Source organism: Rhodnius prolixus, unplaced genomic scaffold, assembly GCF_049639745.1.
Source record: "Rhodnius prolixus isolate KJV_2025 unplaced genomic scaffold, Rpr scaffold_10, whole genome shotgun sequence".
In the NCBI taxonomy this organism is placed as follows: Eukaryota; Metazoa; Arthropoda; class Insecta; order Hemiptera; family Reduviidae; genus Rhodnius; species Rhodnius prolixus.
Genome location: NW_027411615.1, coordinates 28,767,659 through 28,793,376, shown reverse-complemented (window position 1 = coordinate 28,793,376; position 25,718 = coordinate 28,767,659). Strand labels below are relative to the sequence as shown.

At 35.1% G+C, this 25,718-nt stretch overlaps 5 protein-coding genes across 6 annotated transcripts in view; 1 reads left to right on the top strand and 4 right to left on the bottom strand.

The window, feature by feature from the left end:
• The window catches only part of Yip1d1 (Yip1 domain-containing 1), a 293,838-nt gene that overhangs the window by 54,632 nt on the left and 213,488 nt on the right, over positions 1 to 25,718 (top strand). The window lies entirely within an intron of this gene.
• Positions 1,110 to 5,689, bottom strand: LOC141456825 (dihydropyrimidinase-like). The gene is made up of 2 exons (XM_074133120.1): positions 5,387 to 5,689; positions 1,110 to 2,527 (listed from the first exon to the last, which is right to left on the bottom strand). The coding sequence occupies exons 1-2, from the start codon at positions 5,451 to 5,453 to the stop codon at positions 1,110 to 1,112; spliced, it is 1,485 nt and encodes a 494-aa protein (XP_073989221.1). The 5' UTR covers positions 5,454 to 5,689.
• LOC141456824 (dihydropyrimidinase-like) lies at positions 5,387 to 14,132 on the bottom strand. Its single transcript, XM_074133119.1, has 4 exons — positions 11,737 to 14,132; positions 11,576 to 11,623; positions 6,193 to 7,735; positions 5,387 to 5,522 (listed from the first exon to the last, which is right to left on the bottom strand). The coding sequence occupies exons 1-3, from the start codon at positions 11,822 to 11,824 to the stop codon at positions 6,315 to 6,317; spliced, it is 1,557 nt and encodes a 518-aa protein (XP_073989220.1). The 5' UTR covers positions 11,825 to 14,132; the 3' UTR covers positions 5,387 to 5,522; positions 6,193 to 6,314.
• Positions 15,449 to 20,014, bottom strand: LOC141456670 (dihydropyrimidinase-like). 2 transcript variants are annotated; one of them, XM_074132834.1, is made up of 2 exons: positions 19,789 to 20,014; positions 15,449 to 17,009 (listed from the first exon to the last, which is right to left on the bottom strand). In XM_074132834.1, the coding sequence occupies exons 1-2, from the start codon at positions 19,820 to 19,822 to the stop codon at positions 15,604 to 15,606; spliced, it is 1,440 nt and encodes a 479-aa protein (XP_073988935.1). In that variant the 5' UTR covers positions 19,823 to 20,014; the 3' UTR covers positions 15,449 to 15,603. The 2 variants fall into 2 exon arrangements, with proteins under 2 accessions (XP_073988935.1, XP_073988937.1); XM_074132836.1 differs by lacking the exon at positions 19,789 to 20,014 and adding an exon at positions 19,597 to 19,718.
• Positions 24,576 to 25,718, bottom strand: part of LOC141456669 (uncharacterized) — a 33,708-nt gene continuing 32,565 nt past the window's right edge. Inside the window, exon 13 of the mRNA XM_074132833.1 lies at positions 24,576 to 24,884. Within this exon, the coding sequence (XP_073988934.1) occupies positions 24,663 to 24,884 (222 nt within the window). The 3' untranslated portion in view covers positions 24,576 to 24,662. The remainder of the gene's footprint in view (positions 24,885 to 25,718) is intronic.

Here is a 25,718-nt window from a genome sequence, read left to right as displayed (position 1 = left end):
AGCACATCAACAACCGATGAAAACGTGAAAAAAGTGAAAGAAATGGTTATGAACGATCGCCGAATCACAATCAGAGAAGTCGCTGATGATGTTGCCATATCAATTGGCTCATGCCATGAAATTTTTTCGGATGTTTTGGGTATAAAACGTGTGGCAGCAAAATTTGTTCCAAAATTGTTGAATTTCGAACAAAAACAGCGGAGAATGGAAGTTGCTCAAGAGTCACTCAATGAAGTCGACAACGATGCGGATCTACTGAAACGTGTTATAACAGGTGACGAAACATGGGTTTACGGATATGATGTCGAAACTAAGGCTCAATCGTCCCAGTGGAGGCATTCTGGATCGCCAAGACCGAAAAAGGCTCGACAAGTGCGGTCGAATGTGAAGGTTATGCTCACTGTGTTCTTCGATTTTAATGGCATAGTGCATCATGAATTCTTGCCACAAGGTCAAACAATCAATAAGGAGTACTACCTACAAGTTCAACGCCGTTTGCGTGAAGCAATCCGAAAAAAACGCCCGGATTTGTGGCAAAACAATTCATGGATTTTGCACCACGATAATGCACCTGCTCACACTTCATTGCTTGTTCGTGAATTTTTGGCCAAAAACAAAACTTTAACGATGCCCCAGCCTCCATATTCGCCAGACATGGCTCCATGTGACTTTTTTCTATTTCCAAACATAAAGAGAACATTAAAAGGCCGTCGTTTTACAAGCATAGATGACATTAAAAGCGAATCGCTGAAAGAGCTGAAAGCTATCACAAAGATCGAGTTTAAGAAGTGTTTCGAGGATTGGAAAAAGCGCTGGCACAAGTGTATTGTATGCGAAGGGGACTACTTTGAAGGCGACAATATTAATGTAGATGAATAAATAAATATTTTTTTCAAAAAACGAAAATTCCCGTTACTTTTTGAACACACCTCGTATATGTAGTTAGGTTAGGAAAATAATAACTCGTTTTTTGGATTTCGGTAGGGGATTTTACCTTCGATGATCTAGGACAGATTATGTATCATGTATTCCATTATTTTCAACTATAAGTTTTTAATTATTAAATCAGCTGATCTGAATTGAAGAGAATGAAAATAAAATAATCAAAATTAGTAACTCATTGGTTTATTTCTTTTATATACAAATTCACAATAAGGATTTCGTTTTACAAATTTACCAAAACCTTTCCGAACTTTAAAAACACCCTTATAATAGCATATCGCGCCCTTGACTAATACAATATCCGGATTACCAATAATTTTCATCTTATGAAATATATTATAATCACAATTTTGATCATGTTTCTGGTAGACAATTTGTTTGAATTTCTGTGGATCCCAAATTACAATATCCGCATCAGAACCAACATCTATAATACCTTTTTTCGGATACATATTGAATATTTTCGCTGCATTGGTACTAGTGACGGCCACAAAGTGACATTTCGACAGCATACCAGTGTTAACTCCTTTTTCCCATACAACGGACATTCTATCTTCTACACCATTAACTCCGCAAGGTATTTCTGCAAAGTCTTCTGGATAACATAGCTTATCGTCTATATAATAACTACAATCATCACTAGCAGTAAGCGTTAACTCTCCTTGTGATAGTCGTTTCATTAGATTCACCGAAGTTGTTTGATCTTGACGAATTGGCGGTGACCTTATGTATGCGGTTTGTAAAGATTCCGAACTGTTTGCTGGTGGCCCAGTTGAGCCCAAAGCGGAAGCGGTTACTTCGCCATATATCGGTATTTTAGTGGTTTGTAATTTTCCATTAATAACGTCGGCAGCATATTCACTCATAACATTGCAAACATAAAGCGGAGCTTTTACTGAATTCGCAATGGTACAGGCCCTATAAACGGCTTCACCTTCGATTAAATCCGGTCTAGCTAGGTAATGAGCTTCTGGACCTTTAATATTTTTCACTAATAAGATTTGACTGTTACAATCGATTAATGTCTGATTTTCAGCGTGCACCATGGGCAATGCTCCACTTTTACGGCAAGCTAAAAAGATGTTATACATGACATCATCGGGCACTATTAAATCTTTAGCATATCCCATGAAAACTTTAAACGAATTAACACCTTTTGTATTTGTTACACAAGAGATTTCATTGGGTGTTTTCTCGTCGAAGGAACGGACCACCATATGGAGGCTGTAATCGCATACCACTGAATCGTTAGCTATTAATTGGGTTCTCTTCAAAGCCTCGACTAGGCACTCATTTTCATACGGAATCGCGAAGTCCATTATCATCGTAGTACCACCAGCCAAGGCCGCTTTTGTGCCTGAATAAAAATTTTCCGCAGTTCTAACACCATTTTGTATGAAATCAAAATGCGTGCTCGGATCTATACCTCCTGGCATTAAGAGCATATCAGTAGCGTCTATTACGAATGTATCTTCGTAAGCCAACAAGCCTTTACCTATTTCGCTCACTTTACCATTCACAATTAGGACGTCCGCTAAAGCATATGAATCTGAATTCACCACCGTTCCATTTCTGATCAGAATAACTGTAACAAAAAGAAAAAAATATGATCTAAAATGATTACAGCATCTACATACTTAGCAGATTCAAACCATTGTTTTCCTACTTTTGTTTTAAGATTCATACAGCAATAAATACTTCGAATATAATTTTAGTTAGTTACTTTACGGTATCCAGCATCCAGCCATTTGGTGTCTTTATTTACTCACAATATCTTCAATAACACAATCCAACTTACATCTATCTATTCATCTAATCCAGGAATTCTTAACCTTTTTTTGTATCAAGGGGGCAATTAGGATTGCAAAAAATAGTGGTCGGCGTAATTGGATTTGGAAGAAAAATAAATGAAAAATATAAAATTGCTATTAACTATAAAAACTCGAAATTTTAATAAAATACAATAAGAATATTACTTGGTGGGATGTTTCCTTTATCTTACCAATAGAACTGCCAAGTATTTTATACGGAAGGGGGTGGAGGGAGCCAGCCAAATGATAAGTGATTGGTACATGTTTGGTCTCCGCATTAGATATTGGGGAATTACGCACAAAAATAGAAGCTCTCAACCCTTGTGCAATGCCGTTTCTACCTTAGATAGAGGTTCAGACCTCAGGTTCGAGCATGATTTCATTTTGAACAGAATTCAAAGCACTTTTCTTCCTTGTAAAAGGCTCTTGCATCCCTAGTTAACTAGAGCAATGCATAACGTGAAGCGGTGCAAGATTTTAAATGAGCACAGAATGCTCTGGTAATCTCAAGGCATTACAGAAAAAGTCGCTTGCAGTGACAATTACGAGACGTTGTAAACTTTTAGTTGTTTTGCCCCTGCGTTCGACGTGTATACACGTCATTGTCTGATTTTAATTCCGCACACTGTGGGGGTTTTTTTTCTTTTAAACTAAATTCCGCGCATGCAAATCGTAGCGCGGGTACAATGTTGAGGGCCCCTGATCTAACCACATAGCCCATCTTTATAGCCCCAAGCTGGCAGTACTCAACCTTTTTGCTTTCCATCATTACATCTCATTTTGGCGATTGTCCCTCCTGGATGTAATCAAACTCCTATTTATTAAGTTAAGTACTACCATTGATTAAAGAAAATAAATGTTGGAGGAGATAATGTAAAAAACCTATTACAACAACATGCATTTAAAACTTGTATTATTTAAATTAATTATCCTGTTTTTACAAAATAATTTTTTTACTAATAAAATTATACGTATTTTTACAATTACCTACCTTTTGAAAATTTAATAAAAAAAATATACAATATCTTTGCATGTTTTATGGTTTTGCCAACCAAGCTTTGTCTGTTCGAAATCTGCGCTTTCCTTAATTTTTATTGGTCCATTATCTTTATTGCATTAGTTGGTTCTTTTTTAAATTATATCTTTGTTGCAGTTTAAACAATTTAAAGAAAAAAGTTTTTTGAAGGGAGTCGGCAACCTATTTTAAGTAGAGAGCCATTTCTTCTTAAATAATTTTAATAAATCTTACCAAGAGCCGCAAGGATGATAGTGTAAAAACCTCTATTGATCATTTGTATTTACAAATTATTATTTTATGATATTCAATAACATTTAAATGTTTTATATATTTATTTTCACATATTGCAAAGTAAATATAGAAATAACTAAACCTGTATTTGAATGAAAATGGTGGCTGTCCTATACATTACGTACTGTATTTTAATATAATTCTATTCAATTTCAATCCTGTCAATTTAAAATTCATTTTAGAAAAAATATCTTTACTTTAATAAATGGAATTTTCATTTGTTTCAATAAAATTGAAATATACAATTTATTTTGGGGCAGGCTGAAGAGCCACAAAATTTAGATAAAAGAGCCGCATGCGGCTCGCGAGCCGCGGCTTGCCGACCCCTGCCCTAACCTGATGAATTACAATTATTTCATTTTTAATTCACGACTATCAATAGTTGAATTGTACAACAATCGATTAATATTATTTATTTATTTTCAGGTAAGTTGCTGTTCTCAATCTGGTTTAAAGTAAGTGGCTTTATAATTAATCTATTTTTCTTTTCTTCTTATAAACATTTAAGTAAAATAGATTTATTATTATTTTATTTATTATTTATTTATCCAATTATTTATTATTATTGGACACAAAACATATCTTGTTAGTTGAATAATTTGAAAAATAAAGTAAGGAATTCCAGTTTGGACACAAAACATATCTTGTTAGTTGAATAATTTGAAAAATAAAGTAAGGAATTCCAGTTTGGACACAAAACATATCTTGTTAGTTGAATAATTTGAAAAATAAAGTAAGGAATTCCAATTTGAGTTTTCAACAAAAATAAAAAATGTGTTGTCGTATTTCGAAAATGGAAAAGTGCTGAAAATTTTTATCTAAAGGTACTGAGGGCGGCCGAATTTAAGATTTTTACCATAATCAGCTTTATTTTTGCTGAAAATTTTTATCTAAAGGTACTGAGGGCGGCCGAATTTAAGATTTTTACCATAATCAGCTTTATTTTTGCTGAAAATTGTTTTTATGGAGATTTCTTTCTGTAATTCTATTTATTATTATTTTTTGCTATCGGATCCAACATTTTTATTAGCTTTCTGAGGCACTATCTAGTTAGTATAGATTGGATTTGCACTTATTTTTAAATATTTATTTTTTTGTAAAGTGTATGTTTTAGGGAAGGCGGGGTCATGTTACCTTGAAAGAAAATCTAATTATCAAGCCCTAAACAACGCTGAAACTTATCAAAACGTCCACCAGAATGCGCTAGTCTCTAGCAAACCATTCTGAACTTTAACCAAAAACAGGTGTTCACCAGAAAATCACTGCTAATATGAGCGTATTAAACGTTCGGTAAATAAAAACATAACTTCCGTCTTATGCTTACTCTGTTCATCTGTTGCATCGTCTTCTTCGGAATCGTCAATGTTATGTGTCCTCCACCAGCCAAACATTCTCGTATTGATCCTGGACTGTTTTCTCTCTCTACGGCTCCCTTACAGCTAGTCACTCTTTTTCTCCTTCTTTCGGGTTAAAAAAAAAATAAATATTTACTATAAAATGAGTTCAATAATTTTTTACCAAAGTCACAATCACATTATTTGTTTAATTTTCCAAAATTACGACCAAAATTATATTTATTTTTAAACTTTTATATTTTGTGATATATTGTGATCGTCTTATGGATAAATCGATTTAAAGAATCATATGTTTTAAAAAATATATTATAAAGATGAAGTGCTATTATAATAAACTGCTTTTAACTGTAATTTCACTGAATAATTGGCCGCTGCACCATTCTTACTTCTAAAACATGTTATGCGCGTAATTCAAAGGACTGGACTGACTAGTTAACAATACTTCACCGTGAATTTCAAAATAATCATTAAATAAAATCCAAGGCTTAGGCGGGGGGGAATCGAACCTACAATACCACAATGCATCTTATTTTTGCGGGCCTTGCCTCTAACCACACGGCTATCGTGGCGAATTGCCTTTAGGACTATCTAAGCACATTCATCTGTAGTCGGGAAAATTAATGATATAAGAAACAATTATTAATCTGTTTATTATTAAAGCGGAATAATTTATTAAAAAGGACATATGTTAAAAAGACTATGTGTTCTCATTTATTAAGACTTCTATACCAAAATTATAAAAGTTGCTTGTAAATGAGTTGTCCTTTAGACTTACCCAAATAATGTTTCTTCTAATATGAACTATAGTAAAAATATGAAATTTCAGAGCTTTTCAAATAGTCATTTAAATAATCTATTTCGCTAGATTTAGTTGAAAATTGAACAATTTTTAAACTTTTAGAATAAGCTATCCTCAGTAACTCTAGGATAAGCCGTCCTAGAAAAACAAGGAGTTTTCACAAATTGACCCTCAGATTTTTCGCTAGTAAATTCTTCATATTTGAAAACCAGTTTGCCACCAACAAATATATGAATTGGTCCACCATAGATGTGCATCCCTTCAAATATATTAAAATCGGTAGCCTGCTTATGTGTCTCCTTGGAAATGGTCGATTTAGCATTTTTATCCCAAACAATTATATCTGCATCAGATCCGACGGCTATAGCTCCTTTTCTAGGGTATATGTTGAACACTTTTGCAGCATTTGTACTGGTCGCGGCCACAAACTCACTGCAGGACAAATAACCTTCTGTGACTCCTTTCTGCCAAACAACTGCCATACGATCTTCGACACCGTTCACTCCGTTTGGAATTTTTGTGAAACATTCCTTGCCCATTTTCTCTTTCTGTTCAGTGGTGAAGGTACAATTGTCACTGCCCACGCATGATAGTACTCCTGATGATAAATGTTTCAACATCTTGATACGATTAGTTGGATCATGGCTTATTGGTGGACTCATGACGTGTGCAGCTGCTATCTGAAAGGAACAACCTTTTGGAGCGCCAGTGCTACCAATAGCTGCGGCTAAAGTTTCTCCCATTATCTGTATGTTTGCGTCTCTTTTATGCTCTTCTATAACTTTAGCAGCTGCATCTGTCATTACATGCACCACATACAGTGGACTTTCCACAAGTTTGGCAATAATACAAGCTCTATTTGTTGCTTCTGCTTCAACATCTTCCGGCCTTGATAGAGCATGTCCTTCTGGGCCGGTTATACCTTTAGCTATTAATCTTTTAGCATTTTCAGCAATAATTGAACCATTTTCAGCATGTACCATTGGTATTGCGCCGAGTTCTTTACAACGTGAAAACGCCTCAAATAATTCAGCATCGTTCAACATCAACATGCCCTTATAGGCCATGAACATTTTAAAGGAATTTATACCTTTTTTTGTCATATCTTCCATTTCTTTTGCTACTTCGTCACTCCACCATGTTATCGCCATGTGGAAACCATAATCACACTTAGCATTTCCTTCCGCCTTTTTTACATACCTGTCGTATGCACTCAACAAACTTTCACCAATTCTGGGCACAATGAAATCGATAATCATTGTTGTCGCTCCTTTAATTGCAGCTTCGGTACCAGTAGCAAAATCATCAATAGTTTTGGTGCCCATAAATTCAAAATCTAAATGGGTGTGGGGATCAATGCCTCCAGGCAGAACATATTTATATGATGCGTCGATAACAGTCATATTTTCTTCTGGTTCAATAATGGGCTGAATATCGATAATTTTTGTATCTTTCACCAAAATATCACTGGTAATCATTGAATCAGCATTAACTATAATACCTTTCTTAATCAGATAACCTGCAAAAGTGTTCAATGAGATTACGATATTTTAAATTATAAAATGTCAACAAATTTTTAAGTTTTTATTAATGAAGTAATAAGAATTTAGGTTTGTAGTTTTTGAAACTGTAGAGTTTAACTTGGCCCTATTTAGGTACCTTTAAGTATGCCTCATCTAACCACCTTATAACTATTGTGTCCTAAATGTTCCAAATAAAAGTTAAAGAAGATCATTACTGTAAAACACACGTCTTTTTTTTTTGTTTAATTGATTTAAGGCGCGTCAACATCTAAGGTTATTGGTGCCCGGAGCTTTTTTCAGTACACTACCGGACGGTGAGCTGTAAGAAGCTCCTAGGAAGAGAAAATCTAAGGGTCAGCAGCTGGATTCGAACCCGGGACCTCCGCGTGGGAATCCAATACGCTAACCGCATAGCTAATCCCTTCCCTCACGTTTATTTTATAGGTTAATGAAGGATGAAGTCCTAAAACAAACAACTTTTGTTAATTAAATTTGATTTTTTGTAAAGAGGTAGGTACCCAGTTTTAGCAAAGAAAAAATATTTTTTTAAAGAAATATGATTATTGTGTTCGGTTTTTCTATTGTTTTGATTCATCATTGTTCATTGTTTTTCATGGAACAAAAAAAATAATTACACAGAGAGTGATTGTTCTGTGTTTATAAATATCTCAAAATTGAAAAAAAAGAAGCTGTATAAACAAAATGAGCGTACAAATTTGAAAATAGGCTTTTTTTTGTGAATAAAACTTTCTAAATTTTTTATTCTATTTTTGTAGCCGGTCAAATAAATTCAACCGAATTCCTTTATACCTGATTCTCCTCCTTAACAGAAGTTTACCCTTCCAGGATAGCCCGCGAGTTCCGCCCACTGATAAGTAGCAGACTTCTCGCCGGTGTATATTTTTCGAAGTCTAGCGATGCTGCATTGCCAGTGGGATGTGCCATTTTTTTTTTTTATTGTAATGCATGGTCCTAAACTCTTGGGTGTGTCATAGGCATTTTATGTGTTGCTAAAATTGGTTTGATTAAAATTCGTCAAACGAATTTCTTCCTTCACTCGATTGTTCAAGCTATTTGAAATAGTTGTTCATTTTTACTGTAAACTTTCATGGATACGCTTATAGATACATACTCGTAAATAAAGTAATATGTAATATATTAAATATAAAGTATTTAAAAATATTAAAATATTAATTAAGCTAGGTAAATTAATAAGAGGGAAGGAATTAGCTCAGAGATTAGGGTATACTGGATTCCAATGCGAAATTCTGACTGCAGGACCTTAGGATTTCTTCTTCTTAATAGCATCTTACAGCTCACTGTAATGGACAGTTTGTCTGTAACGAGAGAACACTAAGAAAAGGCCGGCAATGCACTGAAAAAAGCTCCAGATGTCAATGACCTCAGATCTTGACGCGCCTTAATTACTATACTGTAAAGTTTTTCCCAAAAAAACTTTACTTACACAACTAGTGCCTGCCACTAGTTATTTTAATATGTGGGTTTGATTAAATAATAAAACTCGCTAAAGTTTGTAAGTAATAACCTGATTTATTCACACATTAACATTAACTAACATTAACATTTACTAGCAACTAACGCTATTCATTACAGTCACCATTTACAACAGTCACAACAGTTTACTGTTACTTACTCACTTCGTAACGCCACAAAACTGTTCCCCGACTGACCACTGGTCCGCACTGCACCGAATTGCACTAGTCTCAGCTGCACTAAAACAGCTCTACTCATCAACTGACTAATTTCCCAACTAGCTACCACTGAAGCACTCCACAACACTGACTCTCTCTAACTATGTCTCAACACTGACTCTCCAAGACTAACTCCAAAACTAACTGATTAACAACTCGTTAAGAACTCCTTAAAACTTGCTTGAAACTCGATTAAAACTGACTTCTCCAGCTGTGTCTGCCTCCTTTTAACTACGTGCCTCCCTCCAACTGGAACTGCCCTCCTCCAACTCTCTGAGCATAAGTTTCCACGCCCTCCTGATGTTCATTGGCTGGAGAAAACATACTGCCACCACCTCAGCTGTGAGACGCCTCCTCCCATTCTCCGTCTCTCTCCAACTCCGTCTGTCTCACTCTCACCTGTCAATCACTGGCTGGGAAACACTTATGCCACCACCCCAACTGAGGCCTTTCTCTTAGCTGGCTTTTACACAGGTCACTAACTCCTTGAACAATCTAGCCCTTTCCTTTCTAGTTCAAGTAAAGACCGGCCCTTTTGTCTACCCAGTGGTGGCCTGTTACCGGCTTTAGTCGCTTAACCCCTAGAACAATCTAGGCCTTTCTTTTCTGCCACAAGTAGATACCACCCCTTTTGTTTATGCAGTGGCGGCCTGTTACTGACTTTGGTCGTTCAACCTCTAGAACAATCTAGGCCTTTCTTCTCCGCCCAGGTCAACTTCGTTACAATACAATAATTTTTACTTTTCTCTTCCTTTTTCTAGAAAAATTAGTTTTATAACAACCCTCGGGGAGGAATAGACTCCTCTATAAGTTAATCGAATCTCCTAAATCGAATGCTTTTACTTCTTCAAAATTTAGAGTCAAGTCATAACTTTATTTATAACTTAATTCTAGCAAAGACAACTAAGTAACTGCATTAATTGTGGTAATTAAAAATCTTTAAAGGACATTCATACGATTCTTAAAAAAGTGATAGAATTTCGGGTTTAGCTGTCGATTCACCAATTTAAAAAATAAAATTGCTTGAACAAAGACTTTCTCATGTTTCTAACTTAAGCATTTTCTTCTACTTATTGTTTTAACCAGTTAAGCGTGGAATTTAGTTTTAAAAACCCTCCCACAGTGTGCGGAATTAAATTCAGACAATGACGTGTATACACGTTGAACGCTCAGGGCAAAACAATCAAAAGTTTACAACGTCATAATAGTCACTGCACTGCAAGCGACTTTTTCTGCAATTTCTGGGGCTTCAGATTACCAGAGCATTCTGTGCTCATTCAAAAATCTTGCACCGCTTCACGTATGCATTGCTCTAGTTAACTAGAGACGCAAGAGCTTTTACAAGGTAGAAAAGAGCTTTAAAGTCTGTACAAAATGAAATCATGCTCGAACCTGAGGTCTGAACCTCTATCTAAGGTAAAAACGGCAATGAACAAGGGTTGAGAGTTTCTATTTGTGTGCGTAATTCCCAATCTCTAATGCGGAGACCAAACATGGTCACCAACCACTTATCATTTTGCTGACTTCCACCCCCCCCTCCCCTCCGTATAAAATACTTGGCAGTTCTATTGGTAAGATAAAGAAAACATCCCACCAAATAATATTCTTATTGTATTTTCTTAAAATTTCGAGTTTTTGTAGATAATGGCAATTTTATATGTTTCACGAGTATATACACGTCGAACGCGCCGTAATAGAGATTTGGTTTGACGTGTATACACATCAAACGCGCTTAACAGGTTAAAACATTTAAATTCTTGTTGTCATTATCTAATAATTATAATTTAATGATAATAATTTAGATTCTTATTTGTAGAATCGTAAATATAAAGAATGGTTTTAAATGAACTCCTAGATTTTCCATTCCTATAAGCTTCTTGTTGTAGCTTATTGTCTACCAGCTTTTTTAAAATTCAACTTCCGTCATTAATCGAAAGGAAATGTAACAATATAATAATGTAATAACTGGTCTCAAACAAAAAATAGTGCACGGCAATTGACGACATCTACAAAAGTCGATTTTAAAATATATGCAGTTTATAGATGCAGACTAAACGTCTACTTTGTTTATGCCCAGATCTGTATAAAGCTACACAAACACACAGAAATTTATTATTTACTCACATGTAGTTTGATCCTCTACTTCTTCCTCTTCTTCGCTATCAAATTCGTCTTTTTATGGTTGATGAAATAGAAAGAAATTGTGAGAAATCATTTTGCTAAAATACTTTGTGATTTTAATGAAGATAATAAGGAGATATTTTAAATAAAATAATAATACATACCTTTATGTCTACTAAGAGGTTCTTTTATTTGTTCATCTTCTTCGGATCCGGATGTACCTAGGTCTTGGTCTCTCCACCAGCCGAACATTCTTGTAATCGATTCAGCGCTACTCTCGTTCTGATTCTTCTTTTTATTAGGGTGGCGGATTCAATACCAATTGTTAAATTAATAAATTGTTATTAGCTAATAATCTGCTTTTGTTTTCATTTTACAATATGTAATTATTTCTAAATATATTGTATTTATTTATTCTAATAGCTTTATTAAAAATTTGTGGAGAACTAGTTGTCTAGCAACTAACTAGCAATTCAATTAGATATTCTGCTTGCACACAACTTTTGGTAAAACCAAGTTGAAAATAAAGAGTTATTTTATTGGTCTAAGGGTACGTTTACAACGGAGCTGTGAGTATAGATGATAGCAGAGATGATAACTGATAGAGTAAAATATAATCGCTGATTAGTGTGCACAACAGAGCTGTGATACATGCAACATGTCCGAGAAGTGAAGAAGAGTTTTTATGTTCAGCAGCAACGAAATGGTATATTTTAAAGAAAAAACGCTTTAGAAAATATCATGTACATAGCATAAATAAAAAACGAAGTACTTTGGGCGAATTTCACTATTTATATAAGGAACTTAGAAATTATCCGGATCGTTTTTTTGAATATGTGAGGATGGGTCCACCCACATTCGACTATATTTTAGAAAAAATAAGGTCAAAATTAAGAAAACTTTGGAAAAATTGTCATGGAAATCCTATAACCATAGAAGAAAAACTAGTGATTACTCTTAGGTAAGTAATGGTTTTATTGAGAAAAAAAAACAAATAAATACACATGAAAATAAATGTAAGCACGATTTAAAAAACAAAATATTGTTTAAAAGTAAATAATAAAATAATAACCAAAAATAATGAGTAAAGACAGCACTAAATAATTTTTCGACGTCCATTTTGAAGCTCCGATACTGGAGTTCAGCTAGCAGAAAAATGAAAAATTCAATTCTATCATCTATGCTCCTTTATAGCAGCGAGTATGAGACACTAGTCGAAGCTTCGTTGTGCACGCTCACATAAGAATGTACTAGGTTATTCTATAAGCGCTGATGCATCACTGCTATCATCTCCGCTATCATCTATGCTCACAGCTCCGTTGTGAACATACCCTTAGACTTTCAACTTTCCCTCGCAGTTTGTAGAGATACTCGTGACTAGAGTTAACGTCAAAATTATTTGTAACATGTGATCGATATTTGTATATTAATCGATTTTAAGATTCATATGTTTAAAATGTGTTCACACGATCTTTCTAATAGTTACAGTAATCAATAAGCTAGATACTATCAATTCTCTAGTTTCCAAAAAATTGGTATAACTGTTGTTTCCATCGGTTATAGATGGCCTCTCGTAGGTGCAAAGTGGAAAGTAAAGGACTGTAGTTGAGCAATCAAGGTCGAGCCTCCAGGCTCCTAGATGCTGTCAGGAATCGTTTCAAATCTTATGTCCACACCTTTCGTAAAACTTGTTACTTGAATTCTCTTAAACGCTTTCTCAATTTTTTTTTTGAATCAATTTTGTTCCTTCAAAAGAATTTATTAATTTTTCAACAAGATTGCAATCAACAAATCGGTATACTCAGTTACTGATGATTAGAATCCTGACCATTTTCCTCATCGATATATACCACTTTCTAATTATCACTTGACTCTATTTTTAAGCAATAAAAAATTAAAATATAAAACAGGACACTTTTATAGAGAATTTTCGCCTAAAATAATAGCTCTTTAGATCTATAGCTAAAATTTTATCCACTAATTGTACAAATCTATATAAATTTTTTAATTACATACTGTAAAACGCACCCAATGGATTTAAATAAGATTTACAAGACTGTACGAGGGTCGTTTGAAAAGTCCGTGCAAAAATAAAAACTACTTAATTTTTTGGGGTAAACCTTTTTTATTTTTCAACATAGTCTTCTTTTAGGCTTATACACTTCGTCCAACGCTGCTCTAGTTTGTTGATCCCTTCCGAATAATAGGATTTGTCCAAGTCTGAAAAATAGCCATTCGTTTCTGCAATCACCTCCTCGTTTGAATAAAATCTTTTTCCCGCCAGCCATTTCTTCATATTGGGGAACAAATAGTAGTCCGAGGGAGCCAAGTCTGGAGAATAGGGAGGATGTGAAACGAGTTGGAACCCTATTTCCATTAATTTTGCGACCACAATTGCTGAGGTGTGAGCTGGTGCGTTGTCGTGATGGAAAAGGACTTTTTTTGTGGGCCAATCGTGGGAGTTTTTTTGCAGCTCGGTTTTCAAACGGTCCAATAACCATGAATAATAGTTTTACCCTTTTCCAGATAGTCGATGAGGATTATTCCTTGCGAATCCCAAAAGACAGTCGCCATAATCTTTCCGGCCGAAGGAACGGTCTTCGCCTTTTTTGGCGCAGATTCCCCCTTGGGAACCCATTGTTTAGATTGTTCTTTGGTCTCAGGAGTGTAGTGATGTATCCAGGTTTCATCCACAGTGACGAAACGACGCTTAAAGACATGCGGATTCTTCTGGAACAACTGCAAACCGTCCTTGCAACACTTCACACGATTTCGTTTTTGGTCAAGCGTGAGCAATCGCGGCACCCATCTTGCGGATAGCTTTGTCATGTCCAAATGTTGATGCAAAATATTATGTACCCGTTCATTCGAGATGTCCACAGCACTAGCAATCTCACGCACCTTCACTCTTCTGTCATCCATCACCATATTATGGATTTTATCAATGATTTCTGGAGTAGTAACCTCAACAGGGCGTACAGAACGTTCAGCGTCACTTGTGCCCATATGGCCACTCCGAAAATTTTGAAACCACTTAGAAACTGTTCTAATCGAAGGTGCAGAGTCACCATAATGTTTATCAAGCTTCTCTTTAGTCTCCAGAGGCGTTTTGCCTTTCATAAAGTAGTGTTTAATCAACACACGAAATTCTTTTTCGTCCATTTTTTGAAAATCACTCGACTTCCTCGATTCAAACGAATGCCAAACACAAAGAAATAGACCGATCTGGCTGAAACTTGGTGTGTGTTCTTCCAAGAGATGCTACTAACTAATCATAACCTCGATACGCGCCAGTGGTGCTATCTCTCTGACTTTGCACGGACTTTTCAAACCACCCTCGTAAAGAGAAAATTCTAAGCTTAGCATGCCTGGATTTGAACTTGAGACTTTCGGCTTTCGAGCTAATCGTTTCACACAATGAATGATAATCAGATAACCTACATTTATTTTTTCTTGAATCGACGATATTGTAATGCCAAAACGAAAATTCTTATCAGGTTATTAACCCTTTAAATCATCAAAATTTGTAGGAAACTAACAATCTAATCGGCCAGATAAATCTCAAATTCTTTATTTAAGATATAATTATAGAATTTAGAGATAGTGAAGTGTATACTAAATATACATTCAAAAATATTATTTTAGATAAAGGAAGATAATATATAAATTTTAATTAATTTGTTCATTATATAATCATAATTGATGATATCTTAAGCAGATTGGAGTGCCAGAAGAAGACATACTCTGAGGGTCTTGAGATCTAAGTAGAATGGCTGCAAATATTAAAAAAATATTTGGTCTTTTATTTGGCACAGTTTACCAGTGATTTTATAATTTGCGTAATTTTCTAACAGATATAAAATGTTAAAACGGAAATGCTCTGTATCAAAGTAAAATTTATTTTGAATATTAAGAAATAATAATAATTTTAACAAAAACTAATAAAGTTTAGTATTAATGCACTTTCGAATTATAATTTTATCTAACAGTAGTATTGCCTGCAAATATAATTGTTACAGAATTCCAGGGAATCAAACAGTTTTAGGGTAAACTGCACTGCAGAAACAAGGGGTCTCCACAAATCGGCCAACCGTTTTTACTCTGGTAAATTCTTTGTCTTTATAAACTAATTTGCCTCCCACCATTACGTGCGTTGGTCCACCTTCGATTTTCATTCCTTCAAATATATTAAAATCGGTAGCCTGCTTGTGTGTCTCCTTGGAAATGGTCGATTTAGCATTTTTATCCCAAACAACTATATCTGCATCAGATCCGACCGCTATAGCTCCTTTTCTAGGATATATGTTGAATATTTTTGCAGTATTTGTACTGGTCACGGCCACAAACTCACTGCAGGACAAATAACCTTCTGTGACTCCTTTCTGCCAAACAACTGCCATACGATCTTCGACACCGTTCACTCCGTTTGGAATTTTAGTGAAACATTCCTTGCCCATTTGCTCTTTCTGTTCAGTGGTGAAAGTGCAATTGTCACTGCCCACGCAGGACAGTACTTCTGATGATAAATGTTTCAACATCTTGATACGATTAGTTGGGTCATGGCTTATTGGTGGACTCATGACGTGTGCAGCTGCTACGTGAAAGGAACAACCTTTTGGAGCGCCAGTGCTACCAACAGCTGCGGCTAAAGTTTCTCCAATAATCTGCACTTTCCCATTTTTTTTATGCTCTCCTATCACTTTAGCAGCTGCATCTGTCATCACATGGACCACATACAGCGGACTGTCCACCATTTTGGCAATAACACAAGCTCTATTTGTTGCTTCTGCTTCAACATCTTCCGGCCTTGATAGATCATGTCCTTCCGGGCCGGTTATACCATTAGCTATTATCTTTTTAGCATTTTCAGCAATAATTGAACCATTTTCAGCGTGTACCATTGGTAGTGCGCCAAGTTCTTTACAACGTGAAAACGCCTGAAATAATTCAGCATCGTTCACCATCAACATATCCTTATATGCCATGAACATTTTAAAGGAATTTATACCTTTTTTTGTGATTTCTTCCATTTCTTTCGCCACTTTGTCACTCCACCATGTTATCGCCATGTGGAAACCATAATCACACTTAGCATTTCCTTCCGCCTTTTTTACGTACCTGTTGTATGCACTCAACAAACTTTCACCAATTCTGGGCACAATGAAATCGATGACCATTGTTGTCGCTCCTTTAATGGCAGCTTCAGTACCAGTAGAAAAATCGTCAATAGTTTTGGTGCCCATAAATTCAAAATCTAAATGGGTGTGGGGATCGATGCCTCCAGGCAGAACATATTTTGATGATGCGTCGATAACAGTCATATTGTCTTTAGCTTCGATTGACGGCTGAATATCGACAATTTTTCCTCCTTTCACCAAAACATCACTTGTAAACATTGAATCAGCGTTAACAACGGTTCCATTCTTTATCAGATAACCTGGAAATAAATGGAGTACTATTAGAATATTAATTGATCATAGCTTGGGGTGTTTTGTACATGTCGTAAGTCAAATAGAATAATAATTAAAATTTTATATTTGTGTGGTTGGTGCGAGTTGTATATGTTGTCAGACCGGTTCTTAACTTCTTCTGCGTATTTCTCCTTAACATAGGAAGGCATTGGAAACGAATTAAAATCCAATGTTCTTGTTCTTATCTCATCCCAATCAACTCATAACAAGCAGATGATGAACACTATGTGGGAAATTTAGTTACAATAATTATATTAAGAGATTTGATTGGCTCAGTGATCATCCATTGATCACAAATCGCTGAGTTTCTTGACTGCCCTTAAAGTTTCCTCTCCTAGACACTAAAAATACAGTTTCCCTACGTCCGGGAAATTAGACTTTACTGATGCTATTTCCAAGTTATCTCGAGATTCCCTTTATAACTCTACGATTTGGTTTAACATTTTTAAACAATATATGTTTATACGTTTAAAAAACTTTAGCAATTTAGTGTTGTATTACTTAGAAGCAAGACAATTTTATTTTCCTACATGGCAGTTATAAATTAAAGTAAGAATTAAATTTGGAAATTTTACACGCCTGTAGTACATTTTTTCTTTTTAATTTCAATTTTCTCATCAATTTTTTTTTACCCAATTAATTGCATGAAATTCTATCATCATTTATCTAGAGCATTTTTCTAGAATTTGGGGAAGGCAGTCCACGTCACAGACTGATCTCTACAAATTTGTTTTTCACACGTTCAGCGGCTGTACGATGTTATTTATAGCAAAAAAAAAAAAAAATTAATAAAGTAATCGCCTATTTTTTCAGACGGGGCTTAACGTCCAACTACCAGAGAATTAGGTGTCGTAGACCGAGGCGACTAGCAAACATTACTTTACTGTAAATTTCATTTATTAACCGTTAAATAAAATCCAAGGCCTAAGACCGGGGAATCGAACCCAGTACCACAATATACGTACATATTAGCTTCGCAGGTCTAACCTCTAACCGCTCGGCTACCGTGGCGCCCTGTTATTTATAGTTTGTATAATATATGTTTTTTAGTTGTGTTATTTCAATTTTTTTTGTGAGGTAGTTGGCCATTTCCGTCTTCTCCCCATAGTTGGACGATATTGCTGCGTAAAAACCTGTCCGATTTTGAAGCTACTTATTTATTTATTTGCTTATAAGGCTCATCAACATCTGAAATCATTAGCGCTCAGACCATTTTTTTTTTTCAGTGCACTGCCAAGCTCCAAACAGTATTCTCTCGTTACTGACTCCCCTGCCCAACACAGGACAGTGAGCTGTAAAAAATTCCTAGCTAGACTATATCCTAAAACCTGTATCTCCACTCAGCTAATCTCCACCCAATGGTGGCCAACTATTTTTAAAAATTCCCTTATTTATAATTTTTTTTTTTTGAAAAATTTATGTCACAACTTTGAGCTGTCATTAGAGAAATTAGAGTTAGTATTTCGCAATTCATTATTATTATTTTTTCCACCTTAAAGACGAAATTAATATTTTATAATTTTGTATTACCTTCTATAAAACTTGTCTTTAACTCTGACACTCTCAGGTGCGTGGTTTTAATTGAGGAGCCAATTAAAATACAAAATAACGTTTAGAGATAATTGAAATTAATTGATGTTTTAAAGTATAAAAAAAAAACCAGTTAGTAAATATAGATATTTTGCTTTCTAAAATTAGGCAAAATGTTAGGGGGAGAAGAATTGTTAGACCACGTGTTTACAAAAAATATTATTTTATATTTATTTTTTTTCCTCATTCTATTCTTTATAAAATAATGTTGTATTTGTGCGTTTCACAAAATTTCTACGCGAGCTTGCTTTACTTTAAATGGCCACACTGCAGTTAGCTATTGATTCTTCTTACTAAACATGGGTGAAAGGTGAAAACCTAGTAGAAGTACCTTTAATCGAGTTTTGCTGAGAAAATGTTTTTAATTAAAACCTATTTCTCCAACAATATGCAATTAGTGCACAAATGCAAAGAAAATCGTCGAGTTCGTTTTTTTAGTAATCTTAAAAAATAAAATAAAATTGTATTTCTAATTGTGAGTGGCCTCATCTGTGTTGACACCTGAACGATGAACGAAAAATCAAATCTCAACTTTCTGATATTTTATTATTATTATTATTATCTACAGACTGACAGACAAACATACAAGGCACGAACATACAGAGAACATGTCTCCAGAGACCTCAAATTATATAATTTCGGTGGCAGTCAAAATAGAAAATTTGCACTATTACAATTTTACAGTTCTTGCTACAGTACAGTAAAAAAAAAAAAATATAAGTTAATCAGGCGCATAGAGCCAGAGATAAACACTGTAGAACCAGTTTTAGCACTGTAATACCCGAAGAACAAGAACGATTAGCGCTTAGAAGCATTTGCTAGACTATAGTGTTAGTTTAAACTTAGTAGCAAGTAAAGTAATGCCTATTTTTATAGGCATTACTTTACGTCCAACTATCAAATTAGATGACTTGGTCGGAGGCAACTAGCATGCATACTTTACAATTAATTTCTCATATTAACCATTAAATAAAATCCAAAGCCCTAGACAGGGAATCGAACCCAGTCTGTGAAATCGTCACTTAGAACTACAGTAGAGAAATTTAAAGTGCCAGGAATCCAATTGACCCCAAGTGACCTGTTGAAGCTTTAAAAAAAATCAAAATTTTCTTTTATATTTATGGAATCGACAAAATAAATATTTTGTGTACTCACATGTTGTATTTTGAAAAGCTTTTTTATCATCCATTTTCGTCTTTTATATTTTTTTATAATGGATATAAATTTAAATAAAAACTGTATTAAATTGTGAAAAGTCACTGCTAAAATTAACTGAAAGTTGTAGCGTAAAAAATAATGAAAGTGAAAAAATATGCAACGCTGTCGCCTTAAACTCTCCACTGCTATTAGCTTCACGATCTAAACATTCTGGTTTTCCCCACTACATTCGGTTCGGTTTCCATATCGCCGTATCTCTCTGTTTCTATCTTTCTCTAAAATAATCCCTTCTCTCTTTCGATAAGAGTTACATAATTTTACGATCAATTGTCAATCGCCGTCATTTGTGAATATTTTTTAATAAATTAATATATTCAATTATTTGAGCGTTAATTATTTTCAACTTTTCTTAAATTAGTAAGAAATAGTATTGAGGAAATCTCAGAGTTTTAGTTTTTATCGATAATATTCGATTTGAGGTTACCATAAAAAATGGTTATTACAAATTTGTGGGTGTTTGTGAGTTCAAATTTGATATTTCGAATCGATCTCACAATAAAAGCCGATAGTGAAATGTCACTTATCGCTTTTGTGTTGATTTATTTATTTCATTTATAAGGCGTGTCATTATCTGAAGTTGTTGGCTCCCAGAGCTAATTTTCGGTGCACTACCGGCCTCCAGAATTACAGAAAACATTTTCCATCACCGCACGGACAATGAACTGTTAGTAGCTTCTAGATAAAAAAAAGCAAATCTAAGAGCTAGCAGTTCAGGATTTGAACCTGGGATCTCCGAGAGTTAGAATCCAGTAGGCTAACCGCATAGCTAATCCGTTCCCTAATTGCTTATTAAAACAGTTTTCTAGGTGAACGGTGGAGTTTTAAGCTTTGCTTTTAAAGGTCATTTAAGTATAACGAGCGGCTTCATTAATTTTTCTTTTGAACACAAAAGAGTTCGAACCTAAAAAAATCCTTTTTCCTGAAGAGCGGATAGAGTTGCGCAGATGTTGTCACCATTATTTCGTTTATTTTTTAGAATTTTTTGGTTTTTGTCTCAATGGTTGATGAGAAATAAAGCTTTAGATAAATAAATAAAATAATTAATCAAGAATGAGTTCAAATATTACTTAATGTTTTACTGTTTTCTACATCTTTAAAGTATTCTTAACAAATCTATATCAATAAACAGTCGGTACTTTACGTACATACGAGGGTCGTTTGAAAAGTCCGTGCAAAGTCGGAGAGATAGCACTTCTGGCGCGTATCGAGGTTATGTTTATTTAGTAGCATCTCTTGGAAGAACACACACCAAGTTTCAGCCAGATCGGTCTATTTCTTTGTGTTTGGCATTCGTTTGAATCGAGGAAGTCGAGTGATTTTCAAAAAATGGACGAAAAAGAATTTCGTGTGTTGATTAAACACTACTTTATGAAAGGCAAAATGCCTCAGGAGGCTAAAGAGAAGCTTGATAAACATTATGGTGACTCTGCACCTTCGATTAGAACAGTTTATAAGTGGTTTCAAAATTTTCGGAGTGACCATATGGGCACAAGTGACGCTGAACGTTCTGGACGCCCTGTTGAGGTTACTACTCCAGAAATCATTGATAAAATCCATGATATGGTGATGGATGTCAAAAGAGTGAAGGTGCGTGAGATTGCTAGTGCTGTGGGCATCTTGAATGAACGGGTACATAATATTTTGCATCAACCTTTGGACATGACAAAGCTATCCGCAAGTTGGGTGCCGCGATTGCTCACGCTTGACCGAAAACGAAATCGTGTGAAGTGTTGCAAGGACGGTTTGCAGCTGTTCCAGAAGAATCCGCATGACTTTAAGCGTCGTTTCGTCACTGTGGATGAAACCTGGATACATCACTACACTCCTGAGACCAAAGAACAATCTAAACAATGGGTTACCAAGGGGGAATTTGCGCCAAAAAAGGCGAAGGCCGTTCCTTCGGCCGGAAAGATTATGGCGACTGTCTTTTGGGATTCGCAAGGAATAATCCTCATTGACTCTCTGGAAAAGGGTAAAACTATTACAGGTGCAGATTATTCATCGTTATTGGACCGTTTGAAAACCGAGCTGCAAGAAAAACGCCCACGATTTGCCCACAAAAAAGTCCTTTTCCATCACGACAACGCACCAGCTCACACCTCAGCAGTTGTGGTCGCAAAATTAATGGAAATAGGGTTCCAACTCGTTTCACATCCTCCCTATTCTCCAGACTTGGCTCCCTCGGACTACTATTTGTTGCCCAATATGAAGAAATGGCTGGCGGGAAAAAGATTTTATTCAAACGAGGAGGTGATTGCAGAAACGAATGGCTATTTTTCAGACTTGGACAAATCCTATTATTCGGAAGGGATCAACAAACTAGAGCAGCGTTGGACGAAGTGTATAAGCCTAAAAGGAGACTATGTTGAAAAATAAAAAAGGTTTACCCCAAAAAATTAAGTAGTTTTTATTTTTGCACGGACTTTTCGAACGACCCTCGTATCTATATTTTTTTAATTTAAACATATTGTGACAAACGTTAATATCTGTCCCACTGGTGAGGTAGCTTTGAACACAATATAAAATAGAAAGAAATGATATTACTTTACTCTGAATCTACCTTCTATCACAGCGTTTCCCAACCTTTTTTGTGTCATGCCCCATCTTAACCTTTATAAAATTTTCATGCCCCCCTATGTAACATATATAATTTTTAACATTAAAAAATTGATTCGTTCACTTAAGAAACATAAATGATAGGTTCTAGGAAGAAATCACTCTGAAATTGTTAACAAAACACAGTAAGTAAAATTTCAAAACATATAATGAAAAACTGAAATTCAAATTCCAAATAATTTTAATACAGATTTTTCTATATTAATTTATTATTTTAATTTAGTGAGATCCTTGCACTTGATGCTTGCTGCACAGAGATTTTATATTAGGTTCCAATTTGGTTAGCTGCAGTCTCAAGTCTCCACGTTGTGTTATATCCAGCCGATTTCTTTTTTTTACCAGTAAATCATTTACAGCACTAAATCCACATTCAGCTAAAAATGAAGATGGAAACGGTAGCAATAGTTTTCTTGCACATTTGGTTGAATTTAGGTATTTGATTTCTGTTTCCTCACAAAGCCATGCCATCGCTCCTTTTATATTAAATAAAGTTTTAACTGACTCATCATTTTGCAATTCTGCGAGTTCTTCTTGATACTGCATATTTGATATGCAGCGATGGGCCAATTAAGTGCCAACAACTGCGCTGTTTAGCGAGTTTTTAAAACGTCGGGGGTTCCCCGCGGCAGACTGCACGCTCCGCGGTGAACCCCGGACGAAGTTTACTTGACGACGCCAATCACCCAGTTGATATTTTGGTCTCGTCAAACGGAATTATACCTAATAATTATTTACCGCAATTATTTAAGAATTTGCTTTTTTTGTTAAATTTGGCACCGATATCTAGCATTGCATTTGAATGGCCCGGAGCGAAAGGGTTAAAGTCGTGTCGAGTCCATTTTCGAATTGCCCCCCTTAACTATCAAATTGCCCCCCTGGGGGGCGTGGGCCCCACGTTGGGAAACACCGTTCTATCAGCTATTTCTCTCACTACTACATTACTTTCTCTTTTAAACCACTGAACTCTAGTTCAAAATTCTAGAATGACTCAGTTCAGGATGTTGTACCCAAAGTGAAGGGGTTTAGGAAGTTTGAACAAAATATTCGGTTCGTTGCGCTTCTTAATGTAGGTTCGGACCCACTTTCCCCTTCTCTGCGATTAAACAAAAAAAAAAAAGTCACAAACTTGCAGGTCGGTAGGGCGGCACATTTTAACTGTGATGTTGAAATGTGCCCCCCTCTCCATCCATAAAAGAAAATATAATATCCAACAGTTTTCGCAAGCAAATAGTCTTTTGTAAATACTAGGATTAAAAATACGAATTCCAAATGGTAATATGGGGACTAACAGTACTAACAAACTTGTCCACTACAATCTTCGCAATACACTTCCCAAAGCTGCAACAAAAATTTTACTTCCAACTTACAAAATATAACATTCCTCAACTCTGACTTAACAAACAATGAAATCGAAGGGAAACTCTATCAATAATAAAACAGGTCTACCAACAAAATATGGAAAAAAAAGTTACCAATCATAAATGTTTTAAATATTTGGCGAGAAATTAAAACTGTTCAAAGGTGCCCCCCCTCTCCCCTACATATTTTTTAAGAGCAATCAAAATTTTTTATAAGTAAAGGTTATGTGTCTGTTTATACAAGGGACAATTTCATTTCCGCTTTTGGTTTAATTTTGATGATGTTGAATATTGTATATGTCTGAACCACTCAAGAGGATAATTTTGGGAATATACAATAATTAATGTGTGGGAGCTAAATTTTGTGGTGCTAACTGACGATAGGTTTAACAGAAACTAGGGCTAGAATTTCATGGACTTCTGTGCCATTTAACCAAGTAGTAACTCCGAATATAACCGTCAATAAAGACTACGCAATAGCTCGATAGCTGTAATTTTTTTTTTTTTTTTTTTTGGCGGCACCAGGTTTTTTACTTTAGAGATTTAGGCGCTGATTATTGACAGTCATTTTGGTGGTGCTAATGTAACGAAATTTTTTGTTGAGGGGAGGGGCACTCAGGAAACCACAAAAAAAAACCCGGATATTTCTGGTGTAAAAAATCAAAATCGATATCTGCCAAAAATGCGATACTTTCTCCTTAATCGATTTAGCGGAAGTACAAATTATTGAAATAAAAAAATAAAATATGAGAACACAAAATTTTCCAATTTATTTCGAATTACATTTTGATCTTTTCCCCCCTCACTGTCCACCCAAAATCAATCCGAAATGTATATTTATATAAATTCTGCAGCTTTTTGATTTTTAAAAACAATATCTAAACCATTTAGAAATGCTGTATAATTAATTAGTATTTGGTCACGTTCGTTCTTAATTCCAAAGCACTTCATTAATACTTCAAGCTCTTTAATTGTTATGAAGTGAAGAACTTTTAAATCATAAAGTGCCTTCATGAATGTATATCTATCTAAAGTGCCTTTCTGTTCCGGATCTAAAGACTGTAATAAATCATTTGTTATGAATAAATTGATATAATTATTACAGATAATAATTATCTTTAAGATTATTGCCAGTTATCTAATAAAAGTAATTAAAATATATATTGATTGATATTACAAGATTATATCGAGTTTTATACATCGAGAAAAGAAAGAAATAGTGTAAAATTAAAAGTATTAAAATTATAAAATACATAAATACATTTTTGTTTTATATCCTTTTATTAAGATTTACACCTGTGGGGCACAATACGAGGGTCGTTTGAAAAGTCCGTGCAAAAATAAAAACAACTTAATTTTTGAGGGTAAACCTTTTTTATTTTTCAACATAGTCTCCTTTTAGGCTTATACACTTCGTCCAACGCTGCTCTAGTTTGTTGATCCCTTCCGAATAATAGGATTTGTCCAAGTCTGAAAAATAGCCATTCGTTTCTGCAATCACCTCCTCGTTTGAATAAAAAATTTTTTCAGCCAGCCATTTCTTCATATTGGGGAACAAATAGTAGTCCGAGGGAGCCAAGTCTGGAGAATAGGGGGCATGTGAAACGAGTTGGAACCCTATTTCCATTAATTTTGCGACCACAACTGCTGAGGTGTGAGCTGGTGCGTTGTCGTGATGGAAAAGGACTTTTTTTGTGGGCCAATCGTGGGCGTTTTTTTTGCAGCTCGGTTTTCAAACGGTCCAATAACGATGAATAATATGCACCTGTAATAGTTTTACCCTTTTCCAGAGAGTCAATGAGGATTATTCCTTGCGAATCCCAAAAGACAGTCGCCATAATCTTTCCGGCCGAAGGAACGGTTCATAAGCAATTTTTTGGCGCAGATTCCCCT

Bases quoted from the DNA above. Each gene is read 5' to 3' on its own strand.
- LOC141456825 (XM_074133120.1), bottom strand. From the start codon at position 5,453: ATGTTTGGCTGGTGGAGGACACATAACATTGACGATTCCGAAGAAGAC. The intron at 2,528-5,386 runs GTAAGCATAAGA...TTTTTGTTACAG, and splicing joins CGATGCAACAGATGAACAGA to TTATTCTGATCAGAAATGGA.
- LOC141456670 (XM_074132834.1), bottom strand. From the start codon at position 19,822: ATGGATGATAAAAAAGCTTTTCAAAATACAACAT. The intron at 17,010-19,788 runs GTGAGTACACAA...ATTTATTTCCAG, and splicing joins AGCTTTTCAAAATACAACAT to GTTATCTGATAAAGAATGGA.
- LOC141456824 (XM_074133119.1), bottom strand. From the start codon at position 11,824: ATGTTCGGCTGGTGGAGAGACCAAGACCTAGGTACATCCGGATCCGAA. The intron at 11,624-11,736 runs GTATGTATTATT...AACCATAAAAAG, and splicing joins ACCTCTTAGTAGACATAAAG to ACGAATTTGATAGCGAAGAA. The intron at 7,736-11,575 runs GTGAGTAAATAA...ACACTTTTGCAG, and splicing joins AGTAGAGGATCAAACTACAT to GTTATCTGATTAAGAAAGGT.